This window comes from Rhipicephalus microplus, chromosome 9, assembly GCF_043290135.1.
Source record: "Rhipicephalus microplus isolate Deutch F79 chromosome 9, USDA_Rmic, whole genome shotgun sequence".
In the NCBI taxonomy this organism is placed as follows: Eukaryota; Metazoa; Arthropoda; class Arachnida; order Ixodida; family Ixodidae; genus Rhipicephalus; species Rhipicephalus microplus.
The window spans coordinates 18593333-18618431 of NC_134708.1; the positions used below are offsets into that span (position 1 = coordinate 18593333).

At 45.8% G+C, this 25099-nt stretch overlaps 1 protein-coding gene across 1 annotated transcript in view; it reads right to left on the bottom strand.

Moving 5' to 3' along the window:
• Positions 1–23681, bottom strand: part of LOC142771273 (cell adhesion molecule Dscam1-like) — a 40272-nt gene extending 16591 nt beyond the window's left edge. Inside the window, exons 1-6 of the mRNA XM_075872745.1 lie at positions 23302–23681; positions 8543–8854; positions 7580–7699; positions 4186–4353; positions 2761–2908; positions 168–316 (exon numbers count right to left, since the gene is read on the bottom strand). Coding sequence (XP_075728860.1) covers positions 168–316; positions 2761–2908; positions 4186–4353; positions 7580–7699; positions 8543–8854; positions 23302–23506 — 1102 coding nt within the window. The 5' untranslated portion in view covers positions 23507–23681. The remainder of the gene's footprint in view (positions 1–167; positions 317–2760; positions 2909–4185; positions 4354–7579; positions 7700–8542; positions 8855–23301) is intronic.
• Positions 23682–25099: the final 1418 nt, after the last annotated feature.

Sequence of the window (25099 nt, forward strand, 5' to 3'; positions counted from 1 at the left end):
TCATCTCTCTATTCCCCTTTCCATAATTCCCCAGCGTAGGGCATCAAACTGGTAGCATTTGTGGTTAACATCTCCGCCTTCTCCATTTCTATTACTTTCCTTCCTCCCTTTCTATTTAAGACAAAAACATTGCACAAACAGCGTGATGAAGTGCAAATCAGTCTTACAGAGAACGTTGACGGCAAACACAGCTCGGTCTGCCCCGTGCTCGTTGGCTGCCGTGCAGGTGTACGAGGCTGCGGCCATGCCGTCCACCTCCTTGAGCACCAGCGTCGAGGCCACCCACTCCTCGGAGGGCACCTGGTACACCTCGCGCCTGCGAGGTGACAGTATACGCCGTTTGGGCCCGATCAAGGCGCGAGACTTAAGATGCTTCGTCAAACGTGAAAATACACTTCCGGCAGCGGCAGCACGAGTGATGCAAAAAAAAAAATATCACCAAGTAATGACGGCGTCAACATGACGTTACACATAGCCAATACTCGTTACGTCATCATGACGCCACTTTGACGGCACGCAACGCGGCGGTGCCTGATGACGTCTATAGGCGACGTCAACAATACTCGTTACGTCAACATGACGTCACCTTAACAGTACATAACGCGACGCCGCATGATGACGTCGATGGCCGATGTGAACATGACGTCACATATAGCCAGTACTTGCTACCTCATCATGGCTTAGAAGTGTGGCAGCTTAGGCTAGTTTGTATGGCATGTTAGCGCGAGAACAAAACGACCACACAGAGACAGTGTGTGACAGTAAAGGACACGAAAAGGGCAGTGTCTTTCGTGTCCTTCTTGTCTCTGTGTCGTCCCTTTGTTCTCGCGCTATAACTATCCTCATCATGGCGTCACTTTGACGGTACATAACGCCATGGCGCCTGATGACGTCATCACGTGACATGTTCGGCTAACCTAAGACAGGTCGATCGCCAAAGCAGAGCAAAGCAGGGTGCAGGTGCAGGGAGCTCGAAATGCCTCCAGTCTTGCAGGCAATGCGAAAACCACGCTACGCGCAGAAAGCTTTTAGAGAAGCGCGGGAGAAGATCAATATGTCGACCTATAGAAGGAAAAGAAGCAGCAGCAGGTGGCTTTCGTCTTCAAGTCGTCATAGGCGAATGCGCAAGGACCCCTTGAGTTTCATTTAGAGGCGCGGCTCACCAAGATCCACTGTAAACTTTAACGTGACACCGTTAAATATCTCGCTTTATGGAAATACCGCGTCGGCGTCGTTGGTATTGAGCAAAAAATCATTATCTTTGCATGACTGAAAGAACGAGAAAAATGCAAATAAAATAAATAATAAAAATTGTGGGTCTGAATGGAGATCTAACCCGGTTCGTTTGCGTTTTTTCTTTCTTGTGAATATAGTGAAAATAACTTCCCGGGCTTGTATAAATGTAGTGAAAGTGTCACTTTCATGCTTCACAAACACACGCGTCCTGTATACATGCTTCGCAATACAGCAAGAAATATTCGCGTAATAAGGCGTGGTATGAGCGTACATTGCCATCGGGCTTCACAACATGGCATTATCATAATTCGTAGTTCAAAGCCACTCACTCATTACAAAAGGCACACACGTTACGGCACCCTTAAGGTCACGTAGTGGGTGCACAACAAGTTCGAAAAGATTTCATGCGTTTGAAGAACGCATCAAGAACAGAATATAGCTATTGCGTTTAACTCTTAAAGGCGAAGCTCAATGGTCGCCAGTTTTTTGCTACGCACTGGAACTAAATTCTGAGCCGTAGCCTAAGAGAACCATTTTGTAGGAATATATATATATATATATATATATACCGTTACCAGAGGCTGGGCGTGGTTCCTTGTTTCTTCTTCACGTCGCATTCTCTTTGCTCTGGTAACCATGTGCAGTTATGATGGTTGCGCTTCAACCTTTCCCCCATCTAATATATGTCCTTGCGTGGCACACCTTCTTTTCGTTTATCAAAGCGCCGTATAGAGAAAGGAGCACTGAGCTTTTTCTTTTTTTTTTCAATGCGTTCTCTCCGCCACGTCCCTCCGCCTCGTTTTTTTTTCTTTTTTCGCCCTTCGTTCATACATTCAATTTGGCTTCGCAGAGTGTTTCCATGGCGGCCGCGTAGCGTGCTTCGCAGTCGGACCGACGAAACGAAAGTCACCTGTCATGGTTAGTGACGTTTCCATAGAACTATGTACACGCACCTTCGACTCTAGCAGCTCGAAGCGTAGCTCGCTGACTAGAAGGACGCGCATTTTTGTGTATATGTAATTTCGGCCGTTTCAGTGCCACATGAGAAGTTTCTACTAAGTGGTTCTAAGAGAGAAAGGAAGAGAAAAGTGAGCCCCGTAACTGTCTGCTTCTTGGAGCGACACCTTAACAGTAGCTCACAAGGGATGGAGGTGAGGAGGGATTAAAATGATAGGAATAAAGGTGTAGAGAGAGAGAAAAAGAGATGAGGTAAGCGTGAGAGCGACAACATATCGAGGGGATAGGAGAGACAGGAAAGATGGAAACACGCTCACAGGAGTCTGAGCACGGGGCACCACTTGCGAGAGCTCTTGTCGGCGTCAGGAGATGGCCTAGAGCAAGTCCAGTCGGTCAGAGCTACGCTGTCGTCGAAGGTCGACGGCGTCAGGAGATGACGTAGGGCCAGCCCAGTCGGCCAGAGCTACGCTGACGTCGGAGATCGCGAGGGCACAACCGGTCGGCACGGAATCCAGCGAGCGACCCCCGAGCAGTTTCATGCATTGCGCGACGCGTATATATACTTACCCGGCCATTTCGACGAGGGGGTCGCTCTTGCCGTTCCTGGTCCAGGTGACCGTGATTGGCTGGTCGCCCGTGACGTTGCACACCAAGGTGGCCGTCTCCCCTCGGCGAACTGTCACCACTTTCGCGTTTACGTTGACCGTGGGTGGCGCTGGATGTAACAGAACACGCGAAGACAGCAATAAGTACTGGTCCATCGTAGCCTTATGTGTACATTGGAAGTGTACGGTAGCAAAGAAAGTTTACCCCAGGACACGTTGGTTGAGGAGAACGTGCGGTACGGGGTTGGTCAAAAGTTCTGAGGCCGTGCTGCCCTATAGGCGCACAATTAATTGTGGTTAGGGAACTTTTGACGAACCCTCTACGTGCACATTTTCGTACGTTTCCAAGCACCCTCGTGACCTGGTGTCTCGCACTTCTCCTGCTTCCTAATGATGCTTACATCTCAAAAATTAATAACTTCAATAGCGTACATTTGATCTTGGTCATAGTATCATACCTTACTCACTGTCACGTTATTGCGCACCGCTTTGAAGACGAAGACTGGACAACGCGAACACAAGCAGAGTTTTGTTTGCGTCCACGTGGTTCAGTCTTCGTCTTTTAGGTGGCGCGCTATAACGTAACACCAAATATATACTACCTCTATCTAACACCAAATAGATACTACCTCTGTCTCATATACAATGTCAGGATAAAGATATTCTACCAAAACTACGGCTCTGCCGAAGACTATATGGGAGGCAGGGGCAACTAGGATCACTCACAAACGTCCTTTTATTAAGGCCTAAGCTTTAGACGACTCATCAGATGCAAATATTGACCGCCATCCTACGTGGGTGGCGTCAGTACGAATGATGAAAAAAAAAGAAAAAAATCAGCACCACGTAATGGCGTGACCGTATGACGTCGTCATGATGTATCGCAGAACCGTATGACGTCGTCATGATGTACCGCAGAAAATTGACAATTGGGTATAAGTTGAAATTGGTTGCGTACATTTCAAATTGGCAGCGCAAAAGTCTCTTCGTTTTTTCGCACTGCTCGTTTCAAAGATACATCATCATAGCGCCAAAGATTGCCAGAGTTCGTGAAAACAACATGACGTCACTGTGACGACACATTGTTGCGTCATCGCACGACATCATTGCTCGGTCAAAAGTGTGCTGATCCTGGAGGCGGTGCGAAACCATGTGAGGTGTAGAAAGCTTTAAATGTCTGTGATCTTGAAGACAATGCAAAATCATATTAGTTGTAGAAAGCTTTCGGTGGATAGCATGAGAACTTTAACACATCGATTAGAAAAAAAAAAGACGATGTATTTAGCCTTCAAGTTGATTGAGACAGACGCGACCCTGTGAGTTTTTTTTTTTTTTCAAAAGCTCTTAAACAACAGTGTCACTTTGTTGTCCACCTCCGTTCACTCACCTCTCACCTTGAGTGCCACCTGGCGCTGTACGTCCGGTGGCACTCCATTGTGCGCCTGGCACGTGTACCAGCCCCGGTCGGAGACCAGCACGGGATCCAGCTGGAGCGAGCCGTTCTCGGTGACGCGAACGCGGTCGCTCTTCACCACAGCACGCTCGGCACCGTCGGCTGCTCAGAGACCACACGCCAAGTGTGCTTGGATCACCATCTCGATCACTGCATCCTTTTTTTTTCTCTTAAAAGAATTCGAAGACCACAGTTGTGTTTCTCTATTGTCCTCGTCTTTAGACGCAGCGTATTCATTACGTACGTCACGCCAACTAACCCACGTCAAGCTCCCATATTTATATATGTGCGGAGACATGACTGGGTTGAGGTTGATTGAAGTAAATGCGGTAGTTTCAACAGCAGATAGCTGACACTATATAGAACGCCTTTGTCGACACTTACCACCACTCAAACCGACACGCAGCCAAAATTAGCGTTGGCAGGACGGGTCATGGTCGAGGAAATGCGTGGGAAAGGAGGAACGAGGCGTTGCTCAAAGAAAACCGGCACTTGTCGTTCGTGTAGCTTGCCAAATCGGCGGTGATTAGCAAACGCCCCCTTTCGATCGCGCCGTAAAAGACCCACTCGCGCCGCCGCCAGCGCCGCACGTAAACATCGCGAAACAAACCGTCTCGCAGCCGCGCGCAATTAGGGGACAGCATGCGAACAGCGTATACGTGGGTCCTATACAAGATTTCGTAAGTATGTATACGTAATATTGGATGTAGCACCCCTTTCACTTCAAAAAAATTCGAACAGCGGTTGTGCGGTGGCGCCGGCGGCATCGTCAGTCATCTTCCCGATCCCAAGGTCACCAAAGCGTCTTCGTCAAGCGTTGTCACCGTCGTCTTCAGACCCTCGCCCTAGCTACGCACCAAGAAGCTTCGTACGGTGCCCATCAGTGCTTCTCACGAGAATCGGATTTCGCCGGGCGGGGAAAGGGTTCGCATGCGGGATAGGGTCATGCACGTAACGATGCGCGCGTCAAGTAAGAACAGACAAAGCGACGCCGCTACAAAAGAGTTTCTCTTTAGGAAGGAAAGAGAGAGAAGAGGGAAGGGCGTTGGCGAAAAAAATGATTTTCAGTCTTATTACGCTGTTGTAATCGATGGGAAAGAACAAAACTCGCATTATTTCTACCTTTTTGCTTCCGATTATCTTGCTAGCGTTGTTCTCTTTCTTTCTTTCTTTCTTTCTTTCTTTCTTTCTTTCTTTCTTTCTTTCTTTCTTTCTTTCTTTCTTTCTTTCTTTCTTTCTTTCTTTTTTCTTTCTTTCTTTCTTTCTTTCTCTCTTTCTTTCTTTCTTCCTCCCTTTCTTTCTTTCTATTTTTTCCTTTCTTTCTTTGTCTTTCTTCCTCTCTGTCTTTTTTTCTTTCTTTCTTTGTCTTTCTTTCTTTCTGCTAGACAGGAAGCTGACAGTGCCTTTAGGCAGCTCTTCATGTTGCTTCCTTACCATATGGTCCTTTAATGAGCCGGGCTGACAGCTGTTTCACATTAAAGGGAAACCTCAGTTAGTACGGAACTTGCTCATCGCAATCTCTGCAGCAATAGCAAGTCCTTGGTTGTACCAGGAGATGCATTCGTTGGCATTCTGATGGTCGTTCAGTGAATTATCTCTTATAACGAACAATCCTTCTTTTTTTTTGCCACGTGGGCTCCATTTCGCAACGATCTTACACAAACGTGCCGCTGGACCGTTAATTAGTCCACTGGTTCATTTATTCAACTTTCGCATTACCATTATTTGTTTGTTTCTTTTTGTTTGGTTGTTTGTTTGACATAGCATGTATACCTGACAACCACGTTGTTGAGGCGACAGCTGACATGAGTAACATTACCTCTAGCCATAAGTGCTTTTGATTTTTTTCATTTTAAGTTCGTCACCTACTCTTCATCCTTGGATATAGCGTATTATTACGTAAGATGAAACCACCAGATTTCTTAGATGTCAAATAACGCCATCTACCCTCGCAAGATGTGGCGCTGTCACCCTGGTACGTTTGCGGTTTCTTCAGTGCCTTTTCTACTTCTCTTCCATTACGCAGCGGCGAGTGCAAGTCACCTTGTTGGCTCACGGGTGAAGCATCCCTCGTTTCTCCTACTGCAGACCGACACTTTCCCTTTTGTTTTTGAAGTTTTAACAATACCGTCCGCTATTGCGATCAAACTTCGAAGCTGAATAAGTTTGAGCCCCCCAAAGGTGTGTCGTTAGGCATTCCTTTTAGCGAAAGGGCTTGTCGCAAACACTGGTGCATGCCGCACCTAGCTCCTTAAAGCGACGTGGCATACAAGTCAAGGCCATTCTGCGGTCAAATATGGCTAGCCGTTGCTCTCGGCCGTGACGACGAAGTGACTACGAAAGACTTCTCCCTCCACGGGCAGCGGCTTTGTACTCCACAGCAGCGCGTACGCGACAAGTGACCCTCGAAATGGGACGAACGGAAGCGACCGCGTGCCTACAAGTTGGGTGTGTCCGCCACTGGGAGGAGACAGAGGGCGCCGGTGTCGGGGATTCTGCAAAGAACCCTAGCAACGACGACGGGAAACCCGACACAAGAACGAAAGGAGGAAGAGGAAAGGCGGGTGCCTCTTCGCTGTAGGCACGCTTCGCTATACGCGAACACTCCTTACTCGCTTCGTCATGCCTCGCCTGCCGTTTCTCGGAGACCGCGGGATTTCGGGATTCCGACTACACGTGGGCTGACGTAACGCCTCGAGGGCTGTTCCGTTCGCAGTTTGCCGCGTAGGGAACACATTACGTAACTACAGCGCCCGTCTACTTCATCAAGTCACCTTCTTATGAAACAGCCAGACTAGATGAACTATGCGAATCATAAAACTCGCGTGATGCAGCTGCACTGCATATGTATCGAAGGACATTGCTTTTTATCCTCGGTCCATTCCACCACTCCGAATCGTGGGAGTACCCAAAGCATGAAATTTGGAATCATATATTCTTACGCCACGGACTAATATGCCATACTCCCGGAAATCAGACAGACAGACAGACAGACAGACAGACAGACAGACAGACAGACAGACAGACAGACAGACAGACAGACAGACAGACAGACAGACGAGACAGACAGACAGACGGACGGACAGACAGACAGACAGACAGACGGACGGTCGTACGGTCGTACGGACGGACAGACAGACAGACAGACGGACGGACGGACGGACGGACGTACGGACGGATGGACAGACGGACAGACAGACAGACAGACGGACGGACGGACGGACAGACGGACGGACGGATGGACGGATAGATAGATAGATAGATAGATAGATAGATAGATAGATGCGCTCGCTGATAAGGACAAGAAGAACGCTGCTGTCGTACTGACCGTGTCGCCTCTTCCACGTCACCTGCGGCTCCGGGTATCCACCGGCCTCGCACGACAGGACGGCACGTCCGCCCTGCACGGCCTCCACGGGCTCCGGCTCACGCTTCCAGAAAGGTGGCACTGTGACCGCGTGTGTGCGGAGCGAGGTATCAGCCTAGAAGCGATGCAGTGTTCCTACTTGAACGTCTTTGAATTATTTTCCCCCAACCGTAGAAATTATTTAGGCTTACGTTATTATTATTATTTTTCGAAGTGTGTAGGCTGCACATACTCCGTGTTTCCATTCCTTGAGTGTTTGCGAAAAACTTGCTTCATCGATAAGAATGCATGGACTGTTGAGCTCATTTATATACACTTGCGGGGATTATTCTGTCGTTTAGTGCGCAAAATATGCTATTAGATATACTCGGATAGGCTTCAGCGCGATTTAGACGAAAACCAAGGAGACACACAGAGCACAGACGAGCGCTGATAAGTTTTTCATTGACTGTTATTTCATTTCTGTGTCGCTCGAAGAGGGGGGGGGGGTGGCTTAAACGCGAAAGACGGATTGCGCTTGTTCGTGTTACGTGTTTATTTCGCACCAAAAGGTACATTATTATTGCTTATATACGAAATATTCTTTTTTCTGAAATAAGCTTAAAGTTGCGAGTGTAGTGAGTATTATGTCATTCTTGTCCCCTTTGTCCCTGTCAAAGAGAGCGCTACTTCGCCTGACTGTTTAATGGCCAGTCACCAACTAGCCCAGCTCTCAACTTTACTGCACAAGCTGTAAACGAACTCTATCCCTCAGCCCTCAAGACGACCTCTATTCAGTTCTCTATGAACTTTTCAATCGCCACGTCCAAAGCGTATTTCTCGTCTTTTTTTTTGTTTTTTTGACGCGGAGTATGTACACAAAAGGCGTGTTGCCAAGACAAAGAAACGTGCAGAATGACCCGGCAAGCTTGTCTCTCTCCCCACCTGGGAACCTGAGGAATGCCTGGAACTTGTCGGTGCCCGCCGCGTTGGAGACGACGCACGTGTAATTTCCGATGTCGTGGACGCCCAGACGCTTGAGCACGAGCACGGAGCTCTCGGGCCCGGAGTCCAGGAAGACCGGGTGGCGATCGTCGACGCCGTCGGAGGAAGAAGGAGAAGCCGTCAGCTCGACGTCGTCCTTGAGCCAGGTGAAGCTTAGCGGCGAGTCGCCCTGAGTCACCGAGCATGTGATGCGTAGACGCTTGCCCAACTGGGGCCGACTCGGGAACTGGAAAGGCTGCACCTTTGGAGGATCTGCGCCAGAACGTGTGATTGTCTTAGGTGGAAGCCCTAAAAGGGCCCCCTATTTATATACGTTTCGTTTTTTTTATTAAACTTGATATGTCTGGCTTGTGCAAGTCTCCGTATAAGACAGATCACTTTGGTCTGTACCAATCGTTGACGTTCTGTAAAACTTCCAGCTGGACGAGTTGGTTATTCATATTTGAAGGTGAACTGGTGTGCCCAAATAAAGAATACATTGCGCGTTGTATGCCACGTCTTCCCGTGGCACCTTGTATGCTCGTGAAAATAAGATAAATTTCATGTATTCTGTTTTGTTCATATTCGTTATCTGAATTATATAGGTGTCCATAGTCGTGTGAATATTTTTTCATTTGGTGGCAGCGGAAGAAAGGGGGTGCAGAGTTTTGCCTCAGCCACCTCTCCTCACCCCTTTCGAACAGTTCGTTCCTCCTCCTCGTCCTTCAGTTCGAAAGAAAGCAATAACGAATAGATTTCACAGTGGGTTTGAAATGAGAACGTAGTGTTGACGTGTTCCACACAACGACCTGCTTTTGGTCTGTATCAGATCTTATAGCAGCGCTAGCTGGCAATAGTTGTTAAAGGTCCTGAAAACAGAACCCTGTTTTCAATATGTTCAAGGTCTTTGATTCACGGGTTTCCGGGGATAAACCCCTGGAAGTTGGAAATCGACGTCGGGGGCCCCCGGCCACCATTATCGTCAGAAGGCCCATTCAGGGAAGTGTAAACAATGATGGAACATATCTGTGTAAAGATGGGGCCAGTGTGACGCCACCTCAGGTCATCGAATAGCGCTGCTCCCCAACTCTTCGCACTTGCCATAGTCGTTTCTTGAGACATTAAGAAACGTTAAGCGTCCGTAATCTGACGCCCAACGAAAACTAATTGCCCGGTCTAAGGGATATCTCTCTGACGCAGAGGACTACATAAGGTCAAAAGATCTTTAAATAAATAAAACACAAACAATATCCGTGGTTTTACGCCCCAAAACCACGCTATGGTTATGTGGCACGTCGTAGTGAAGCGCTCCGGAAATTTCGACAATCTGGTGCTCCTCCCCGTGCACCGACACTGCACAAGGCCACTAGCGTTTCGCCTCCGCCGAAATGCGAACGCTACGGACTAGATCGAACCCACGACCTTCGCATCCGCAGCCTATTCACCTTTTCATAAACGCCTCCCTGGGCGCCGCCATAGCCCTCCTTGGGCTGTGCAAATTGGCGCGTCCCCTCGAAAATGCACTGACAACGCTGCGCGCTTAGCCTTTGTACTCCCGCGCACAGCCCATCATGGCGGTGTTTTTTCCCTTCCTGTGAAAAGGTGTATAGCTCCATAGCACCGCACCCGCTACACCACCGCAGTGGACGGCAAAGAGCCCCGGACAACAGCTGCGTGTTTCGTGCGCAATGAAGCGCGGGCGCGACGCGCCGACGCAGTCGGAGAGGACGAATCGACGTTCACACGGGAAAAATTTTCGCCCGCTCGTCACGGCGAAGCGCACTTTTAAAAGGGTCCGAAAAGCGCTCTGTAGCGTCGCGTTCCGACGGGCGTACGCGTCGTGATTTCGGCCGCAGTTCGCCGACCCGTGTCGCACGTGTGAACGACGAGGCGCAGATTTTTTTCGCACCGTCGATCGGCGCTCGTGACGAAACGCAACTGCCCTTTATATACACGAGAGAACAACAAACAAACCTAACACCGTATGCACGTGCGTAGAATATGTAGCGACGCAGCCCGCTTCTAGGCAAGTGTTTATAACGGCAGCTGCAAAACATCTATAAGCGATATTGACCGACGCAGGAAGTATACCAAAAGGGGCGAGAGAGAAATACGAGCTGTTTGTTTTGTTTTGTCTTTAATATCATTCGTTCGGTCCGTCACGATCGAGCTTCGTCACGGTAGCTTTGCACGTGGCGTCTCGCGTTCTCGTCTCACGCAGGCGTCGCATCACGCTTCGAAGTGAGCACGAAACGGCGAAATGAATCTGAGCCGCCTGGGATCGGCGGCGAATTGTTTTGGGACGGCCTCTTTTGCATTTGTTGCAGCCTGGACTGAGAAACACGTGTTAACTGTCTCTCTCTCTCTTCCCTCCCACCTCTCTTTCTCTCACTGAGCAGTACCGTGCAGTGCCTTTTACACTTGAAGCAGTGCTGAGGAGTGCCATGGGTGGGTTTATAAGAATGCTTATCTAAGGATCGTTTAAAAAATGATTCATTCTTTTTTTTAGACCTCTGATGTATGTGTTTTAGCATTCTTTGATACACATTCGGAGAAAAATGCCATGCCCCGCCGCGGTGGTCTAGTGGCTAAGGTGACTCGGCTGCTGACCCGCTGCAATTTCAATGGAGGCGCCTTCAATTTCAATGGAGGCGGAAATGCTGTAGACTCGTGTGCTCAGATTTGGTTGCACGTTGAATAACCACAGGTGGTCATAATTTCCGGCGCCCTCCACTACGCCGTCTCTTATAATCATATGGTGGTTTTGGGACGTTAAACACCCCATATCGATCAATCAGTAAAAAAATAATTCATTTTTAAGCCTCTGATGTATGTGTTTCAGCATTCTTTCATACACATTCGAAGACAAATGCCATGCTTAAATAGTTACTTCCCTTAATCTATAACATGTGAACTAAGATCAATATGGTTAAAAGACAGATAGATAGATAGATAGATAGATAGATAGATAGATAGATAGATAGATAGATAGATAGATAGATAGATAGATAGATAGATAGATAGATAGGCAATGTTCGCAGCGTCTATGGAGATGGGTAAATGATTGGACCACGTTGCAAAAAAAAAATATTTCACTTGCACTGGGCTTTGAAGATCTCTAAACATCGTGGAAATTTATGTGTGTGACACGGACGTCGGGCAGGAAACAATCTCACGAAATTTTATCTGCGAACTGCTACTGTGTCGTTAAAACCTTCACCTAACGTGAATAAGTTTAATACATCGACAACACTGATCGTCAGAGTCAGTGCACTCGACACCATCACCACCATCACCACCACCCCCATTATCATCATCACCATATATCGATCGATCAATCAACATCCCTATGTCAGACTCCTCTCCTCTTCTGCATTTCCGATGGAGGCGGGAATGTTCTAGGCCCGTGTGCTCAGATTTGGGTGCACGTTAAAGAACCCCAGGTGGTCGAAATTTCCGGAGCCCTCCACTACGGCGTCTCTCGTAATCAAATGGTGGTTTTGGGAAGTTAAACCCCACATATTAATCAATCTCCTCTCCTCTTGAGAACCCGCGTCTGGACAAACAAAAAATTTTCGACCGAGTGTCAAAACATATAAGCGGGAATCACGCCTCTTTTCTTTTTTTTTTCAGTTAAGCGCACCGTGCCTCCTGTGTGTGCGTTCGGACAAAAACGCTCACAGAGGCGCGATGCGTCAATACAGAAGGCACACACTTATGTACAGCGCTGCTCGTCCGCAAGTGCATGCCGGCTCCAGCAACCGGGCGAATACAACGGTAGGGCACCGATAACAGGCCCCCCCAACGGTACACAAGGCATCGCATGTGCCGCGGCAGGCACCGAAAAGGTATATGCGGCAACCGGCAAACAGAGATTGCAAACAAAAGAGATAGAGCAAGACAGAAAGCTCCACGGCGATGGCGGCGACACCTGTGGGCGTTGGGGCGTGACGAGCGTGGCCGAAGCCTTTTTTCTCGCACGGAACGCCCAGTGGGGGCAGTGCATGTGCACCTAAAAAAAAAAACAAAATAAAACGGCTGCACGCTTTTGGTGCGTGCACGTTTCTTTTATTGAGTTTTGTTCCCGTTTCGTTTAATAACCCTCGCACCTGAAACCTCCGAGAATGCGTTTCGATTGCAAGCACACGTGCACGGTGTGTCTGCAATCTCTGTACAGCTTAGAACTCAGAGCGCAAAAACAACTCTGTTGCTTTTTTTCTTTTTTATTATCCTATAATTATATTACTTTAGAGCGAAGTAAAGCTATCGCTCTGTTTTTTAACTTTTCTTAGGATGACGTATCACTGACGTCACATTTTAGTACTTATAGCGACCGACGGTCGCGCATAGTCGCTAGCGATCCCCAAGAAACTGCGATTTCAAACGGGCGTCATTAATTATAGAAGGGATATTGTGCCGAAATATTTCGACATCGGTATCTTCAATCCTTATTAAATCAGAGAAACTTGCAACCGGGAAGTTTCATTTTCGTTTCACGACCCCATTAAATTCATCAAATAATGTTGCAGGTCCACCGAGTCCGTTGTTGTAGAAAGAACAAGTGGGCGAGGAGAACCAACGAGGTGTGTGTTGTTGTAGAAAGAACAAGTGGGCGAGGAGAACCAACGAGGTGTGTGTTGTTGCCACCAGTTTGTTTCTCCTGTAGTCATTTATTCTATTCGCTACAACCAAGGTCGATCGGGTTGTTTCAGACTTGGCAGCAATGAAGTTATAGTATTCAATTGCTTCGTCGTAACCAGTAATGCGTCGAGTTACGTTTGTGGGCTGTTACTATAGTAACGAAATGAATTACCTCACGGGAACTATTTTTTAAAGTTCTTCCGTACTTTCGCAATCACTTTTGACTAAAGTCTAGCATGCCGGGTTCCATTATGGTATACGAAGTTGACCAAGAAGAGAGAAATATGTGAAGCGAAGTTCATATATATATATATATATATATATATATATATATATATATATATATATATATATATATATATATATATATATATATATATATATATATATATATATATTCCATGGCATCTTACTCTATCTTCTAAATCGTCCTCTCCCTCTATTTTCTATCTATTTTTTGTGTATGTTTCTCTCTATTTCTTTCTCTCTCTCTCGGTGGTTTTCCTCTTTCTTACCTCTTTTTTTCCCTTTATTTTTCTCTCCATACATACTCATTCTCTCACCCATTAGAGCTATTTCGTCCCACGTTGGTCAAATCGGCTCACCAGTTCTCGGAGGGAAGCAGAATACGAAGAGTACGAAGAAACACGTGCCTGTTTATGATGATGATAACTTTCTGCCGATTGCTAACGGCATAACAAAAATATTGACAGCCCCACTGTGGAAGTAGAAATTTCAGGGTGGGTAGAATGAGTCTAAATCTTTTGACCCCCCCCCCCCCTCCTCCCGGATTACGTCACTGTATACGATCCTCGGTGCTCGGACCGGACAGCCAGATTTCGCACTGCTTCTCGATAATGTGCGTCAGAGTCAGGTAGCTGTTAACAGCCGAATAAAACCTGTGGTTGGGCTAGTTGGTTGTTCGTCGTATTGTTAGAATTTAACGCAACCTTTTCTCTCGCAAACACTCATACAAGCACTCACACATCCATTACTCTGGCGGATGTGTTACACGGGTGGATGTTACTCGGGTAGATGTGTTACTCGCCGGACGTTACTCGGGTGGATGGGTTACTCGGGTGGTCGTGTGAGTATTTGCGAGAGTCAAGGTTGCGCTAAATTCTTTCATTACGGTTAATAGCCGCATTATCCCACGCCATCTGACGCAGAAAGGATGCGAAAATGTTATAAAATGAGAGTACGACGAATTGAATGTGTTCATTGCTGTGCGATTCTTGTATTCCGTTCGGTAATTCACTATCACAATGAGCGTGCGTTGGGAGTGGGGGGTGGGGTAGTAGGTAAGACATTAATATGCGATCTTATACTGCGCTTGGGAGGAGACACCGTAGTAGAAGTAGACGGGACGAAGGCAGATGAACAGCTTATTTATTAGAGTCACACAATCTTGCCACCTGGAACAATGTACGTGCGCAATAGCAGTCACCACGGAAGAAATTTTCTTGGGAGGTTCAATTGATGACATATTGGGGGGGGGGGGGTGATGGGGGAGTTTCTGGCCCGTTGTCAGCCCCCCTACACCTAAAATTTGGATGGAGGAGTGTATTTTCAGAGGGCATTTCTAAAGAATAGGTCTTTTTCAAGGCCTTCAACAGATGCCACCCCCGAAAAAAAATCCGGGCTACGGGCTTAGGGAGTTTACCATCATTACGCAATCATAACTGTTTAAATTTATTGCGCAAGCGCTTCGTTCCAGGAGGCAAGTTTGTGTGATTTCAATGAACCATGCATTTGTTATAGCCTGCCTTCGTCGTGCCTACGTCTACTCTGCTGTTTCAAGCCAAGCGCAGTGCAAGATAACATACTATAACAATATTAATATCAATTTGAATGAATAGTTATAATAAACGCAATCTCGGGACAAAGAGGGTTCAGTACGTCTGTATAGTGCTCTTCTTCCGCGTTGCTGTCATTTTCTTCTTTTTGTGTGTGTGCTGATTTAAAATGTGAACGGTTTGTTCCGCATGCTGACAGCAAGGCTCCGTCATTTCTCGACAACGTTGGCGTCGGTGCGCGTCGCCGATGTCGTACACGTCGTTCAAGCAGACGGTCCATTGTGTGTGTTACCGCCTCCCAAACACTCGTCTCGTTCGCTTCTATGTGGTGGCGGGGGCTCTATACCGTTCAAAATAAACAAATGCAGTAGCAAAAGTGCGGCTTGAGCACGCACACGACTCGCCACATGTCGGCCGCCTTCCCGAAAAGGTCAGAGGCCTCTGAACTCGTGCAATTTCTTATACGAACGCAGCTGTGAAATGAGCCGTGGCGTATCGGCTCATGTGGGATACGCAAGGATGACAGATCAGCCAGCGGCCTTCGTATTTGTTGCTTGCACTCGCTTTGGTTACAGCAACAATTAAGACGGCATGTTGAACTAGTGGGCTGCAGTTAATTGTAAAGTACAAAAAAGGACAAAGACCCATGGTCAAAGAAACACCTGAAACGCAGCGTTGACTGTCAACTCGTCAGCACAACTCTGTGTCATATCCATACCCCCTTCAGGCTCATGCAGCGTCCATATATGTGGACACAACTTGTTTTCAATAGTCTTTTGGACATGTGAGAAATGAAGGGCAAGATAAATTGCGCATAAGATCGACTGAACCTTCTACAGTCAACGCTTACTTGATTAAATCCCAATGTGCTGCGCAAATCTGCAGCTGATTGTTTTAGTGAAAACATTGCGATGTCCGACGGGCCTCTCGACGTGCCGCGTTTCAGGGCCAACTTTATAGGTTATATTTTTCCTTGCTGAAAATGAACATAGCTAAAAGCGAACAGCGTGTGCATTTTGGGCCCAAGATTTTCCTTTTTATGTGTAAAAATTGAACATGAATGATTGCAGAATAATTGAATTTTTAAATATACGCAAATTAAAGATAATTAGCAAAGCTCACCAAAAAAAACCTACTTCTTAACTTTTTTTGGAATGTAATATCGATTATCTTACAACGTTGTGATATATTCAGATATTTACACACAGTTCATCATAATTCGCGTCTGAAGATGATATACAGGGTATTCGTATAAGAAATATTGCTTTTGTTAGTTTCTTCTATTATTTTGCGATGTGAACTCCACAACAGGAATTGAGCGGTTAGAATAGGTATTTGCCAGCGATTTGAAGGCAGTATGTGTAAAATTAAGGAGTCGTTTTCTTTATTAAACACGACAATAATGATAACTGACAGACAACGATACCAATAAAAGGGTCGGAAATTTTATTACTTATTAAAAGTGCCTGTAATGTAAATTCACATTAGAATTACTTCTAACAGCATCACTTGTACTTTTTTTTATATCGTTGGGTCAGATCTCATTAATTTTGTATCAAAGATTTGTTCTTTTGGCTCCGCGAGACGCACAAGTTTCACAAACTTATTAAAGGAAAACTGGTTGTAAACTCATTCGCTAAATTGACTTTTGAGTGTGGAAAGTATCGCTTTTACAAAGCGTCTCCCTTTACCATATGACATCACTAACCACTTCCATCACGTCACTTCGGTGTACCCATATCTCCGGCCTTCGCCATCGTTTCTTCGTGGGACGACTAAATTCTCATTAGTCCTCAGAGGCTTACCATACAGCATCAGAACACAAAGCGGACCATAATGCTATCGTTCTTGACCTTTACGACATAGATTCGATTTCTGATTCTTGGAAGGCATTTCTTACTTTTCTCACGGCGGTGAGCGTTCTGGCGGGCACCATGGGAACGACTTGATGCGCCAATGCGGCTCCAGATGGCAGGAAGAAAAAGGATACGTCCTTCGAGAGAAACTTGTGGTGATCTTTAATCTACTCACGTTAGTGTCTTTATTTTGCTTTCGCTACGAAGTTGCGAACTCGGCACGCCGCCCAAGTATCGATGGGAACGAAACGCAAGAAACGTCTAAGATATAAAGGCATCTTCAAAGAAGGCAGGTGGTTGCGTTTGATTCGGAGCTTACGACCAACTGCTGTCCATGCCAGTGTGTTATTGGAGTGTTACACATAATGAATGAATGAATGAATGAATGAATGAATGAATGAATGAATGAATGAATGAATGAATGAATGAATGAACCTTCGTTCATGTAGGTTACGTTAATGTATCGTTTCCAAAATATCCTTATTTATTATTTTTGCCTATTTCTCTCTGAGGTAATGCCAGTCTGAGGTCCCACCATTCCTGAGTTTTCGTTTGGTCGTATACAATTTCGTCCGTTCAGTGCGTTCCGTGTCGGGAGAATGTTTTTTACGTATATCCAGTGTTACTATGCTATTTTTCGACATCCCTGCCAATCAGTAAACTTCCAGAGACCGCCGAGAATTTCTCCAAGATTTTTTAATAACAGAACAGGTAGTTGAAGGAGAAGAAAATTGAGAAGTCGCAATGTGATGATGATGATGATGATGATGATGATGATGAAAGAAGATGATAATGATCATCAAGAAGAAGAAGAAGAAGAAGAAGAAGAAGAAGAAGAAGAAGAAGAAGAAGAAGAAGAAGAAGAAGAAGAAGAAGAAGAAGAAGAAGAAGAAGAAGAAGAAGAAGAAGAAGAAGAAGAAGAAGAAGAAGAAGAAGAAGAAGAAGAAGAAGAAGAAGAAGAAGAAGAAGAATGTTAATGATGATCATGAAGAAACGAATAAAGGAGGAGATAAAGATGATAATGAAGAAGAAGATAACGATGGTGAAGGAGTAACTCGAATGCTATAGAAACGTATTTGATGATTTATTTAAATTTTATTGAAGCAACTAAACTTGTTCCGACATAGCGTCTATTCTAACATACAGTCGAGAATACTTGGGATGTAATTGTTAATGTGAACAAATGTAAGAAATACATTCCAATTTCATCTGCTCAGGCAAACTCAGCTGTGTGGTTAGCGAGAAATTTGTGACCTTCGTTACGGTATTAGTACTTATTTCCCGTTATTGATATTTTTTCTCCCTTGCTCTACATCTTCGTAATATTCTTCTTTTTTTCTCATTGTACATTTTATAATATTATGTTGGTAAACAATACTGTAGTTAACATCTATAGGCTACAATTTTTCTAGGCCAATCCACCAGAGAGGGTATGTGTCAGAGCCGACAGGCCACAAGCAAACAAATAACGGATAAGACGTTGGCGGAAAATAACGCGTTGATGACGCATATGTCGATAATGAAGTAGTAGCGGTAGAATTGAAGAGGATCAATATCGCAAGAATATTAAAAAAGGTGACGATGACAAAATAGTTGTGTGAACGAGTTCGATCAGGCATAGGAAACTGATACGCTGTATAGCCAGCCCTGGTGGCATGCACCGTGCCATTGCCCAAAAGACCGACCACAACACGGAAGTATCAATGGGAATTAAACGGAATACGAGCCACCCAGGTGTATACGTGTATACGACAGGATCCTACGCACTCTGGCTCGCGTAAAAACGTATAATCGCATCGCTATCTTCACGACCGTCTTTTCTCTGGGCGCACTTGGACGGCAACGTGGGAATAGCGTATAGGAAGTGGCACTCACGGGGGTCGCGGCGCTGGCAAGTTTCCCGCCAAATAGCTCGCGTTCCCGCCAGAAAAAGAATGTTCGCGCGCTTTTTTTCTCCTTGTTTTTTTTCCCGTTGATGGTTTCGGGTCTCGGTTGGGCTGCGACGTGCCTTGACCGCGGCTGCATACTCAAGGTGGCAGAAGGTCCCCGCTCGCGAGGGAGACAAAAATACGGGTGGAGGACAAAAATAGGGAGGGAAGAGGTGGGGGGATGGGGGAGGAGAGAGAGAGAAAGCGTGGGTTGTAGTAGAGTGCCTAGAATCTCAGTGATACTATAGCTGTATAGGCAAGGCACAAGCAGTGGCGCCAGACTAGTGTTGGAGCAGAGAATTATTTTGGGTGTCTGGTTGGTCATCAACGAACTGTCAATAGAATGGTCGCCAGAGAATGACTATTTTTGTCATTTTTTAGTAAACGTTTCGCGTTCTTTCTCAGAAGTCAAATGCGCAAACGTTTGTCAGTATGAGATAGTGGACAAAAAATACGTTGCAATATATATCAGACTGCCGTACTATGGTGCGACAGCTTCTTGAGAACTCCACGTCGCGTTATGTTACTCACATAGTTATGCATCTATGCTTCAAATACGTTCTGTTTTCCCACAACACACAGCAAGAAAACTGTGTATTGGAATCTACAGCGTATGAAATATTGCAAAGCACGTTCGACGCAGATGAGAGAAATTTGATTAATAGGAGATAAATTTAATGATTTCAATGTAGCGCTGTCATAAAAATTTTCAAATGAGAAATTTCAGTGATAACCGAGCTCTACATTTTGAACCTTCATTTCCTATATCGCTTTTCACCCCTCTCCCCTTCTCGTCTGGCTTTTCTGGTACAGGGCGCAAACATCGCGTGCCTGTTCTTGTAGCTACCGCACTCTGTTAACCACATTGCGTACAGAAAAAAAAAAATGTGGTGCAAGAAAGTTTTGCAAGCCCAAATAGTATATTGGTTTCCGTAAGAGAATAAACTTTTTACCTAAAACACCTGTGACACCTGTGTGCACCTTCTCGGGGAATATCATGTACACCTGCCGGAAGAACTATATTCTGAGTAGCACCAATTAAAAAAAAAAACTCCACATGTGAAGTATAGGCGAAGCTTTTATGAAAGACAATTATTGCTTACTATCGCTCTAATTCAACCTACATCGTGGAAATAATTCAACGAGATCATGAGAAATTTGGCTGATTCTTTCTACAGCTCTCAAAATGCCTCGAGTCGAGTAATTCGCGCTCGTGGTGCAATCCCCCATGGCCTTCTCGTGAGTTCGAAACAGGGTTCGAATCCCGTGCTAGGGCAAACTGCGAAGCTTTTATTATAGGGCAGCGTACCTAACTGATGTAGCGAGCTGCTATAACTACTCGAAAATAGGGGGGAAAAAACTTATTTATCATTGAAACTTTCTCTTTCAAAGGTCTATGGATTTTTTTGTAGCACCGTGCTACAAACGCTTTAACGAATTTTTTTTTTTTCATTTTAGAACTTTGCATGTTGACGAAGCATGGGATGAGAGGTGCTTCAGGGGTGCATAGGCCCTGAAGACATTTTTATGTCCATGCAAACGAGACAAACAAACGAACACGTTCCATTTATCGCGCCTCTATCGGCACCCAGAGACAGCGTCCCATCCGGGTGGCCTGCCTATCGTCAGCTTGTCAGCATCGTATTGTTCTGCAACTGATTTCTACGGGTATTTTCGAGGGGTCATATTTGCTTATGAACGTTAGCGACAGACCCCCTTTCGAACAAAAGTCGAGGGTCACCATGGTCTCTATCTCAAAATAGCGCCCTATATATACGTGCCAGTTAAGCCTTGTCCCTAATCGTTGCTAGATATAGCACTCACACTGCGAACGAACTTCAACAATGCCTATACGGCGTAAGTCAGTGCACGTGTTTCAAGGACAGAGAGAGGTACTCGTTCAACTTTGCGCATAGATCACCGTAGTGGATACAACCAGTCAAATAGCACAAAAAATCTATATACACGTTGCGAAGTACGGAGCTTATTGTTCTTGTAGCACCCGGGCATGGCTGTCATGGCAACGTATAGTGCGCTGCCCGCCTTGAAACGCGTTCAATTTTACTTTGTGACGGCAACCGCTCTTCACCATATTCTATAAATTATTAATTAGTACGTCGGCGCTTGTAATTTTGAAATGTATAATATTATCTTCACTTGTTCTCATTCCTGTATTCTTCGTACTGCCACTGCTTCTCACCTTTTTTTTCTTTTTGATCATTCCATTGTTCATTTAGTCAATGGTTTTTGTAGTTTTTTCTTCTATTTTTTTTTTAAATTTTCTAAGCCGTACTAGTTTTGTACTTATGATTGTTTAATTTCGACTATTTGTAGTTTGTTAGGAGTTTTTTTTTCATTTTTTTAAATGTTCTGAGCCGTATTAGTATTGTACCTATAATTGTTTAATTTTCACTCCTGGCAGTTTGTAATATTCTTAATTCTTGCATAACTTCATCCACGCTGTCGACATTGTTGCATTCAACATGTACATAAAATGCACAATTTTTTCAAGTGGTCTCCCTTCAGCAAAATGGTCTGGGACCTCCTTTTGTATATACACTATGCAAGCATGTATATTTTATTTGAAAGTAAATAAACTGAAGCTGGAAAACTGAATACACTAACCCATGTTCCGAAAGAGTGCCGGGGCGAGTTAAGCATTATAAATCAAACCTGCAATTACTATGCATACGCAGTCGGCATCAAAGGTTTATGGGTCATTAGGCCCGAGAAAACGCTAAATTTACTCGCAATTTGTAATGGTATATGTGGCCAAACTGCGCAGTACATGTTTGGCGCTTCTTAGAACAGGCCCGAAAATGAAATTCGAATCTGTTTGCTCGAACAGCAAGAATACTGCAGCTTTCCTTTACTTGTGGTGTCCCATAAACTTTCGACGCTGACTGTACGTACGTATATGCCTGTGCAATGATCCTACAAGTAGAGGGAGAGCCCTTATGCGCGTAGCACTGCTTCCGACCGTTGCGTATGTATACTCGCAAGTCCAATCCTTGTCTGCAACGAGCTATCTTTCTCTTACGCATACACAAAGCGATACATCTGCATAAGACGCATTGCTTGATCCAATTGAGTACCCGCATCGGCATCGTTGTGGAGATGCGACTCTGGCTTACGTGGTTGCGTTCAGCGGGTCACAAAAGAGCTGACAACGAAGTTTTGCCAGGACCGAGGCTATAGCGACATCCTCGATTCTTTCCTTTCTCCCTTAGAAGCCGTGTTATTTAACATCATACTCTTATTGAACTATATCACTGCCTCTAATTGTACGTATTTACTGCACCTTTTTTTCTATTATTCAATTACTTCCTTGTTGCATATCACCGTATACATTTACTGAATTAGGCCTTCTCCTTTTCTTGAAATCTTTGTGTATATTTAAGTATGCTGCAGTATGCATTTACCAGGCCAGTAGACAGGAATATTTTTTTCGGGAATCGAGGATAGGGGCGGTCCACTTGCTTAAGACCTTGACTATTTTAAAGAAACACCTATTTTCATGACTTATTTTTAGTACCCCCCCCCCTTTTAAATTTCAGGGGTGGGGGGGCTGAGGCACCCCGCCCGACTTCTGTCTGAAATCCACAACGATATTATTGTAATAAATAAACCAGAAGCTGCTGAAATTTATATGTTATACAGTGCACTGAACTACATCTATAATTGTGCATATACTTCCCTTGCAAAACTTACCTAGACAGTGCCGAGTCATAAACTATAGCACAACGTCTGTGTGCGTTTAAGAATAACATAAGCAACCCAAAAATTTGTGATTCACAAATTCTTTACTAAGATTTTAATTTGTCTCTTTATTTACCGATATCCTTCAGTATCGATCGGCTACCCTTTATCAAAACTCTGCTTGCAAAATTAGGTTGAAAGTGGCATTGTTCTTACTCCTTAACGTAACATGTTTCATTCAATTCTCTGAATTCCGAGTTAAAGTAACTTGCAAGTGCGCGTCCGTATAACAATAAACTCTCAGAAACTCTATAGCATATTACAAATAAAACTGATGATCTTAGAGAGCACTTGCAGCGAAAATATTGGTGATACTACTATATTACGTCCTGTAAATTATAACTGTGCACATACTTCAGGAGTGCGAATGATTTTATTGAAACAAGGGAGAATCACAAAGCGCTCAATAAAGAGATATTTTATTGCTCTATTCTTTTTTAATGACTCATATATAGAAAATAAATCAAGAACAGTCCTATCCCATGATCTTTCTTGCACTGCAGTATCGAGTGCGAGGTGTCAGAGGTGGTGGAAGGTTCCTACCGGTTTGTTCGGTGAGTTTGTGCATGTATTACATGCACAAACAGGAGTGGAAAAAGGACCCCATCACACATTGCTGAAGGCGTGCCCGCAATCGCCACACTTCTCTTTCGTTAAGTCGCAGGCACTCTATCGTAATTCGCGCGCAAGTCGTATGTGTTAAGGATCAACCATCAATCCGCGTTCGCGAACGTACTCACCGGATGCAGCACCGACATCGACGCCGTAGAACGCAAGGACGCAGCAGACGACGCGGGCCCAAAATAACGGTCCGCCGGACGGTGTCGTCTGCTTCGGCTCACGCCGGAGCGTCCGGCGCATCGCGAAAGTGGTGCGCCACAATGCGGTACACGCCAACTCCACAGCCGGCCACTCACGAGTAAAACTAACACAAAGGACACACATACAGGCACGCACTTGTACAGAATCGATAGAACTACGGCCACACTTCTCGTCGCGAAGGAACGCCCGCCGTCTCCACTGCGCCGTGAACAGGTGGACGTCGCGACGTCGTCTCGAAGTTACAGCGTCGACCGTTCACGCTCATCTCTCCGAATCAACCTGAAAGGTGATATCGAATCGAGTCATCGGTCACCCAAGACGTGGGCACTCGTTCCTTCTTCCTTCGTGCTTTCGCGGTCTCGCCATGAAATCATAGACAGTTATGTGCGGTTGTGAGCTTCAGAGGTCGCCGCCGCGTAGGACTCGCCAGCGGGCTCGGGCGTTTCGGAGGAGGAAGAGACGCGCGTTGCCGCTCCGCTACTCCGGTCGGTGCCGACTGTTGGTTCACATTTTTACTTTAGCGCCGAGCGTGGGCTCGTCCGCTAAATCGGGTATCTCCAGCTGGCGAGGGCAGTTTTCTCCCTCGCGTTCTCTCTCTATTTCTCCTCGATTGTTTCTGCCTGTACTCTGTCGTGGCGAGGGGAGTTGTGATGTTCCCTTTCCTGTGCACACCTCTCGCACTCTTTCATTCATCCACTTGTTTTGTTGCGTCTGCTCTGCGTACGGCATCTATCGTTCCGTCCTCTATCTCTCTACGGCGGTATATACTGAATCTCTCGTACCCTTTCCACATTGCGTAACTTGGAGTATGTAACTTTATTCATTCACCTCCTGCTTCGTCGGGCTGCTAGCCTGTGCCACCAGTAACCGCATAACAACCTCCACGGAGGTTGTCGCGTTTTTCAAAATCACGCATACTCTTTGTAGTGGATATACCCACGCAATCTCGCAGGGAGGGGGGGTTGGTTGCTAGTATAAAACTGCAGTGAAAAGGAGGGGGAGGGGGGGGGGGCTGTTTCACAGAGTTACTATCACCACACGTACAGCTGCCACCGTAACATATTTGCTGTTATTATAATTGTTTTTTTTTTTTTGCTCCTACAAACTTCTGTCACCTGTCGAACAATCAGCCTGACGAACGTCGCGAACCGCATGACAAGAGAGGAAGGACCGTGGCGCAGCCAGTGGAGGAAGCACGCCATTCCTGTGCCCCCCCCCCCCTCGCGATTTTTTTTTCGCCTGAGTACACGGAGCGAAAATTTAACATTTCAAAAAAGGTCCACTCCCCACCCCAAATCAAGAAGTTTCCCTCCCCCCATCCATACCCCCGAGTCTGCAATTTCTCACAATTATGCACACCACCTGAACAAAAGTGTCCACAAGCTGCTATATGTTAAATAAACCGATATTTTACCTCTCCCACAACTTGCCCCACCCCCAACCCCGGATCGTAATGGTAATTCGCAGTGTGGCAGCTTGGGCTAGTTAGCATGACATGCCGATAGTTATATAACGCGAGAACAGAACGACGACAAAGAGACAAGAAGGACACAAAGGACACTAGCGCTCGCGTCCTTCCTGTCCTTCTTGTCTCTTTGTTGTCGTTCTGTTCTCGCGCTATAACTACGGTAATTCGCAAGCGAAGTTTTCCGTATCCTGCGAGGACCCACGCGTCCGCCGTATTCAGCTGCGTCCGCTGCCTCCCTTCGCTCCGGT